The 7,628-nt window shown below is 36.0% G+C and overlaps 1 protein-coding gene across 4 annotated transcripts; it reads right to left on the bottom strand.

Moving 5' to 3' along the window:
- Positions 1-1,914: 1,914 nt before the first annotated feature.
- On the bottom strand, positions 1,915-7,411 carry LOC139149373 (uncharacterized). Of its 4 annotated transcripts, XM_070721101.1 has the most exons (6): positions 6,806-7,411; positions 5,957-6,143; positions 5,357-5,424; positions 3,971-4,096; positions 3,413-3,611; positions 1,915-3,224 (listed from the first exon to the last, which is right to left on the bottom strand). In XM_070721101.1, exons 2-6 carry the CDS (start codon positions 5,982-5,984, stop codon positions 3,106-3,108), a joined length of 540 nt encoding a protein of 179 aa, XP_070577202.1. In that variant the 5' UTR covers positions 5,985-6,143; positions 6,806-7,411; the 3' UTR covers positions 1,915-3,105. The 4 variants fall into 4 exon arrangements, 3 of the variants coding, with proteins under 3 accessions (XP_070577202.1, XP_070577203.1, XP_070577204.1); XR_011556106.1 differs by lacking the exons at positions 1,915-3,224; positions 3,413-3,611 and adding an exon at positions 4,260-4,551; XM_070721102.1 differs by lacking the exons at positions 3,971-4,096; positions 5,357-5,424 and having other exon boundaries at positions 3,178-3,224.
- Positions 7,412-7,628: the final 217 nt, after the last annotated feature.

Genomic DNA, 7,628 nt, shown 5'->3' on the forward strand with positions numbered 1-7,628 from the left:
TTAAACACAGTTGCTTTCTTTTGATGTTCGATACTTAGTCATGAACCACGTCTGACTGTTCTCATAGGATGGTATCTAAGATATAAGAGCTGTACAGGAGAAATACTACATTCAATGATAGACATTTCCACATCTTCATTTTGCTGAGGCTATCCAAATTAAAAAGATTCAAAAATTGCAGTGTCACTGTGTTTTTTAGTGGTACTTGCTCTTCACCAATAATTACAAATCGTTTGTGTAAAACCGTTTCAGTGTATGTTTTTATAGAAACGATTTGTAAGTCCATGGAGAAGTTTTATTTTCGATCCGAACGATGTGGTGAGCTATACGGGGTCTTCGATCACGGTGAAACCATTGTGGAGTGAAAGACGCGAGTCAGCACCATCACTGTGAATGCAGTATCGCCAGAGAGACGCGGGGGAACTGGACTTTTAGTACGGTACGTCTGTAACTCTCATGAACACCTACCGAGGCAAAATATTGTTTGTTGTAATTATGTAAAGAGAACTGTCGACAATGAAGTCAGTTTGGTCGTTCTAGTGGTTAATTAAACAGACAACCAATCCCATGAATTTCATTGTATTGCGTCTCGCCACACTTAAGGATAAGTGCTACAAATTCATAGAAATTTAAAAATCATGTCAGTTTCTTGAAACTTTGCATGGAAATTCTTTCATGTTTCAGAACTTAAAAAATGAATAAAAAACAGGGGTCACCATGCTCGTTTCCATGGAAACGTTCCTCAAAAAAAGGCTCCCTAGCAATCGAAAAATCTACCTTTACTTTGAAAATGTATTCTGAAACTCACTTTTACATTCAGAAAAGTGAAAAAAAGAAATAAATCGACAGTACTCCTTCCCCAAGGCACAAAATTTGTATAATTAAGATTTGTAATCTATTCATAAATTAATAAATCATCAAAAAAGTTTAAATATGATATTTTCATAAATTCTCTGCTTTTGAAACTTTTATACTTACCTCAAAAATCATGTCAATTTGATTAAACTTGGCCAAGTTATAGTAAGATTAAATATTATCACTATGACTTTTTAAAAAGTGATGGTCACCATGCTAGTTTTTTAGGTACATGACCTTTTATACCACAATAGAAGCCGCGCTTTGGCTTACTACGCCAGATTCAGCTGTTCCTGTTTTAAAAATATTACTAACTTAGGGGGTCCTGGACTCGAATGCCAAAGGTCATGGGTGTCATCAAAATATTACATTAAAATAAATCTTATAGACATTGTTGATTTTAAACAGGAACAGTTTTTTGCCATTTTGTGTACTGGTAACCTGTCAGATCAGGTTATTCTCTGGACCCCCCAGGCTACTCATCATTTGCTTAGGTCATTATGGTATAACCTAGCCTGTTTATATTCATAGGCATGGGCTATGTTGTCTGAAAAGTTTCTACATTTGATCAACTGGAATGACTTTATGGTGGGCATGGTAGATGAATTTCACAAGCATTATTCAAATTTTTAAATAAAGTTCCATTTCTGCATAAGTTCTGATTTTTCTTTCAGTGTTTTTTTTCTGTGCAACAACTGCAGTTTCTGATTCAAATCCTTGAAGAATAATGAAATACTGTGTCTTTAACTTATCAATACACTCTATATTTAGACAGTCATCAACACCATCAGCGGCATTATTATTGTTGTTGTTGACAACTGAATTCAAGTCCAATCTAGAATTCAGTTCAACAATGCAATAAGAATTATATATGTACAGGCTGTATTGACAAACAGAATACAAGGTATTTTAGCACGCTAAACAGCGTAGGACAAAACACTGGAACAGTGTAATGTCCCTTGAAAACTTTGTTTGTTTTGATGTGAAAAAGTGAACTGCATTCACAGGATCTGCATATGGTATTATGATATAGAAATAAAAGACAAAGGACAATAAAATGTAGTAAACCCGACATAAATTGAGTGTTCATGAAAAACTCATATTTATTTAATACATACACTTGTATAGACTTACATTCAAAAGATTATCTTCTGTATTGCACATGTATATGACAATGATGATCAACACTGATCCCTTGAATATCTACTTTAACTATATCCAATGCAGTATGTATGGCCAAAATACAAGACTCTAAATTATTAATAGTAATATTTCACACAAAGAAAAACTTTGGCATAATCTTTACACAGGTAAGTACAATGCATTCATTATTACTGTGGTCAGCTTTCCATTTTTGTACCTAATGTTTCCGGTATGACTAAAATTCATTAAAGCTACATTAGCCTCTACTTTGGCTATTTTCATAGTATTTTTGTTATGTGTATCAAATGTAATATTTGGTACAAATTCCTGAACCATAATGAAATACCCTGTATGTAATTTATCACAGCTTATACATGTAAAGTCATTCAGAAATTATTATTCATTGTAAACCACACATTTCAAACATTGTCATTGACAGACGAGTTAAAAAACTCAAAGACACTGTTCATTATACGGGATGATTTTGTTACTCTTACAGAACCATTGGAAGTTTCTTCAGTAAACAACTGTCTTAAGCTATCTAATCCACCTCTCTGGTATGTTGTGTAAAGATGGCTGTAATTAAGACCAGATCCTGCCACTCTTTTTGCCATCGACTCACTTAAAACTTTATTATTTACAAGAGTGATCAGAGTTTTGTAATTAGTTGATTGTTGGTTTTTGAAAGTGAGATATTGGATCATCGAGTGTGATGTAAAACTCTTTCCAATCATCATTGACAATGAAACCTGACATACTTTCAATAATTTCTGTAACATGAAAACATCAGCTACAGCATTGTGTGCTTCATAATCCTGCCCTACATAGTCATTTACAAGACTTCTTGGGAATATGATGCTCTGTCAGGGTATAATGATCTGAATACTGGTAATGAATCAACGAATCCACAAACATTTGCTACAAACTGATCTGTCAAGGAGCATTCATTCATAGCTTGCAACAAATATCTACAATCAAACGATCGAGCATTGTGTGCAACTAAAATTGGATTCTCAAATTTACAGATGAACTCTATAAAACTTTCCAAGCATGTTTGCTTAGGAACTGTAGGAACTGGTTTTCCTTCATAGCACAATTTACCACTTTTTACAGTAAGGCGAGTTTTTTCACTTGCAATACGACAAATTGGCTGTTTTGGCAAAATGTACTGGCTGAACTGTCATCTCCTGACACAGCTGCAATCTGGGTGATTTCTGCAGTTGAATCTGAAATAGAATAAATATGTAAACATGAGAAATTAACCTAATTTTTTCATTTATGACAGATAGTAAGAGGTTTTGGCTAAAATCATATCTCAATTTATCCAAAACTGTGCTAACACTTGATTTCTGTAGCATCATGACAGATTACACATGTAAATCATACGGGGGAATGCTAAACACTTGGTACTCACATGCTGATGTAGTTTCTATATCAAAGACGACAGGAGTATATGATCCTTCAGACAGTGATACAGAATCAGGTGGTAAGACAGGCTCCGGAATCTCATTCCTGCATTGCTCTGATGACATGGACAACCCAACACCCTTTTCATACGTACTCCCTTCTCGTACTTCAGTGGCTGCCGTCTTCTGGGCTCTTTTCTCTTTTCGCTTAAGTAGATAAGAAACACAATTGAACATGCCATGGTAAGAACTGAGATACTTATCAACATTAGTGGTTCAAATACAGGATCAATTTCAAGTGAATATAATATTATGTATGTGTAAGAGTGTGTGTATATCTATTTTCAATGAATGTATGTATGCATGTATGTACCGGTATGTATGTATGTATGTGTGAATTTATGTGTGTTTAGGCATGCCTATATTTATGAGCATTGATCAATCATGTCAGATCCATAGGTTCATGTCAAAACAAATCACTTCATTCAATATATCTTTACACATTTTATGGTCTGTGCTAGTGACATCCTTCTTGTTTTATTTTGTAACTTTCATTGTCAACATACCTGGAGTCTCTCTAACTTTCCTTTCTTAGTCTTAGCTCTGTCATTCACTTTTTGAGTTTTCCTATCCAATTTGGCACCATAAATTTGGCATGTTCTACTAGGTGATAGTAAATTTTCTTTGTGAACCTGCAATCAAGAAGAAACAATGAGTTATGAAAACGAGATGCAGTTGATTCAAGGGAAATATTGTCTCTATTGCATCTTCTTCATGATCTCAATGATGTAGCTTCCGGGTGTGTACTTGATTTTGCTAACTTGTTTTTTCACTCTATACTTTTATTGTACCAACCTGACTAACGTAAGTGTGCCCTAAATTCTTCTGTGCAACTGCTGCTGCCACTCGGAAATTAAAGCTGTTTGATCCACTGTAGTGTTTTGCCTTTGGAGCTTTTGAAGCAATAACCATATTTAAACTTTCATTCCCTTGTGATGAACCAATTCTGACAAGATCACTAGAGTTCACAATGTACACATTCAAGACTCTGTCTAAGTCCTTCCGAAGATCTTCACCACACAAGTCTTTACCATATGGGAGGCTTCTATGCTTATACTGAGCTGGATCCTTCATGAATTGGCACCACCTTGAATCACAGTAGACATGGTCACCAAATGCATGGGGAACAATTGCTTTGAGGTTCTTTTCCAGATCACTCGCACTACTACTGTTTTGACTCAAGGCATAACTGAAACACTTCTGTAGATAGCATATAACTTTGTTGACAGCTGACCATAGGATTTTTCTGCTTTTATTTATAAAGCTTGTCTGCAAAACCTTTCTTTAAATGGTTATTGTCTTTGTGTTTTACTATATCTTCTCTAACTTCAGTGTGTAGTTTAGCTATTGTAGTACTATCATCATCCATAGTCACGCTATCAATTTTAACCATCTCCTCTACTTCTTTTACTGTTTCTACAGCTATACTTGCTTCCATGGCCCTGGCACTACCTGCCCAGTTTCTATGACATTGATGTTTCCTGACTTTCTTTCCTGCCTTCCTAGCACAGTCACACACTCTGCATGCTTACACCTTGTGCTATATGCCAAGACCTTTCCTGTCTGTCTACCTATCAGTGTACCATGCCCTGTGTACAAATAAAAAGCTCACTGTATTAATGAAAAAAAAATTTTAACTAGATCAATTACAGTTTTCAAACCATTCATTAGTAATACTTCAGAGCTTTTTCACTGAATGTCATGACTAGTCACAATGAAAATAGCCAGGCTAACCTGTAGTTTGCTAAGTCTGGCAAAGCCTTTCTGCTTTTAGAACTGAGCTTTGATGAAATGTCTCATTAGAATTTAACCAACATATGTAATGTGTAATATACTGGTGAAATCAAAATATGGCACTAGTAATAACACTTAAAAGTACCCAAGATATTCACCTGACAAACTCTTATATTCTCTCCCACTGCCCCTCTTTTGCCATCCTCCATCATACGACACATCAATCCTAAAAAGAAACATAATATTACATCAACAAAATATATACTTTTCTTTAAAAAATGATAAGTATATTTAACATACTGTCAATGACAAAATGTATGCTGTTATTTGTTGAATTACAATGTTACAAAGAGGGTATGCTTTCTGAAAGAGATAAATTTTAACGAGTTGTGTACCAAATGGTGGCTAAAAACTGGTTCAACTGAAAAATAATTGTGAAAAACTTCCGTATGCACATATCAGAACTCTCACATGATTAGTTTATCGTTAAATGTTACTAGTCAGGGCACCCAGTTATTTTACTGGTTACTTTTAGAAATACCAACACCATTCATACACATTTGATTAAAAATATTCACCTGGGCATATTACCAAACTTGAATTGGGAAAAGTTACAAACAATACTCAAATATCGCCTGGGCTACTGCTATATGTCACCAACTAAACCCAAATCTTGTATAAATCCAACCTCTTCTGGGTAATAATTGTGGATTATTGATGAAATATAAAACAATGACTTGGATATCAAACATTCCTACCTTGGTTTCTTTGATGCACACATCTCATCTGATATAGCTTGTTTACATGACTGGTTTGCAACTTTCAAAATTGATTCTCCAACTTCTCTCTCTTTGCGTTTTAATGTCTTATGATGTATGGTTGGTACAGAAATTGATGACAGCATCTGATTGAGATGACGTTCTCCAATCCCTGCGGTGATCATACCTATAAAAATGAGTGAAAAAAGGACACAAATGAGACGTTATTTTACTAGCAAAATTTCATGAAGGGCCCCTTTGGTATATGTATCTCAATGTTCAAGTTCAATTGAAAGTCTATCTTAAAATTTTAAATAAACAGTAAGTATATGTTAGGTTATTGTGCATACACAAAATATATTTTAGCAGCAATAACTACGAAACGGGAGATGAAAAAGAAATGGGGAAGTGGAAATATTGTAGTCAGGTTTTAGGTTTTAGATATCAACATGTCATTTATTAGTAGCTGCATTTTCTGAGCCCACAGCGACTGTTTTGACCGTGGCTTTCCTATCTAATACGCGTATACGGAAGTAATGAGCGCCATGCCACGGTCAAAACAACCCCAACGGGATAATAATTATTGCAGCTACATTGTATGAACCTCAGCTTGTTCACTAAGAATAACAAATTTTCAGAAACTGTATGTGGTGACAGATCTAATAGGACACTGGTGAAATGATCAACCGACAGAGAAAACCAAATGTGACGACTATGTTTACTTTTTGTGTAGTGGTCTCGCGCGTGGTACTGGGCTGTTATCACACTGAACACAAATGAAATATGTAAAAACGTATGTTACAACGTTTCACCGTACGTAATCTCAATATGACCAAAATAGGCACGTACCTGTGGCAATTTTGGCGTTGACGTCAAAAGCCTGCATACCACGGCTCAGCTCAACTTTCCGATGGGTTTTACTCGTATATACATTATTTATAGAACCGCATTGGTCACAGGGTATATGGAGTACGCTGCCACCGCCGTACTTGGTTTCAGATTGACACTGTGTCAGACGCAGGTGTTCATGGCAAACATTGCAAGCATCTAATCCTCTTGCAAGCACTCCCAAATTCACCAGTCTAACGCCTTCATACCACGTTATTTGCTGATTAGTTGGAGGAATCAAGGGTTCGCATTGAGTATCGTCGGCGAAGACCAAATGGGTGCACGAGCATCTGATGTCGATGTTCTCACATTTCTCGCTGGTGAATGTGAATCAACTGAGTTCTTCTCAAACCGCTCAATGGTCGCCTTGGAAACATTTTTGCGTCGTTTCAACTCTGTTTCGAGCAAAATTTTCCACCCCAACGAGATCTGTTCATGTTGGCTGTAGCTAGCTGCACTTCGGTGAAACTTTTATTATGGCCGACTGGTAAACACCACAATTTTACGTAGAGCTAAGGGGTCAAATGCGCGGAAATGCGTGCGCGTTGGAATTCGGCGTACTTATCCTTAATCACGAACTGGCGGTGTGCAGCATTCGTTCGTCTCTCCTGTACTTCTTTTCTGTGCGGAATGACTATTGTAACAATGTACACAATTGTCCAAACGAGATGTTCTATTGCTTGCCTGCATATCGTCATGTTTCAATTAATATCAATCAATCAATGAAGAGAAAGAAAAAGTCTAAGAGAGAAAAACATTTCACAGGGCTAGGAACACTTTATTT

Source organism: Ptychodera flava, chromosome 14 (assembly GCF_041260155.1).
Source record: "Ptychodera flava strain L36383 chromosome 14, AS_Pfla_20210202, whole genome shotgun sequence".
NCBI lineage: Eukaryota > Metazoa > Hemichordata > Enteropneusta > Ptychoderidae > Ptychodera > Ptychodera flava.

Excerpts from the sequence above, each read along its gene's own strand:
- LOC139149373 (XM_070721101.1), bottom strand. The coding sequence starts at position 5,984 with ATGAGATGTGTGCATCAAAGAAACCAAG. Across the intron at positions 4,097-5,356 it reads AGAATATAAGAGTTTGTCAG|GTTCACAAAGAAAATTTACT; the intron begins GTGAATATCTTG and ends TCTTGATTGCAG. Across the intron at positions 3,225-3,412 it reads TATAGAAACTACATCAGCAT|ATTCAACTGCAGAAATCACC; the intron begins GTGAGTACCAAG and ends ATTCTATTTCAG.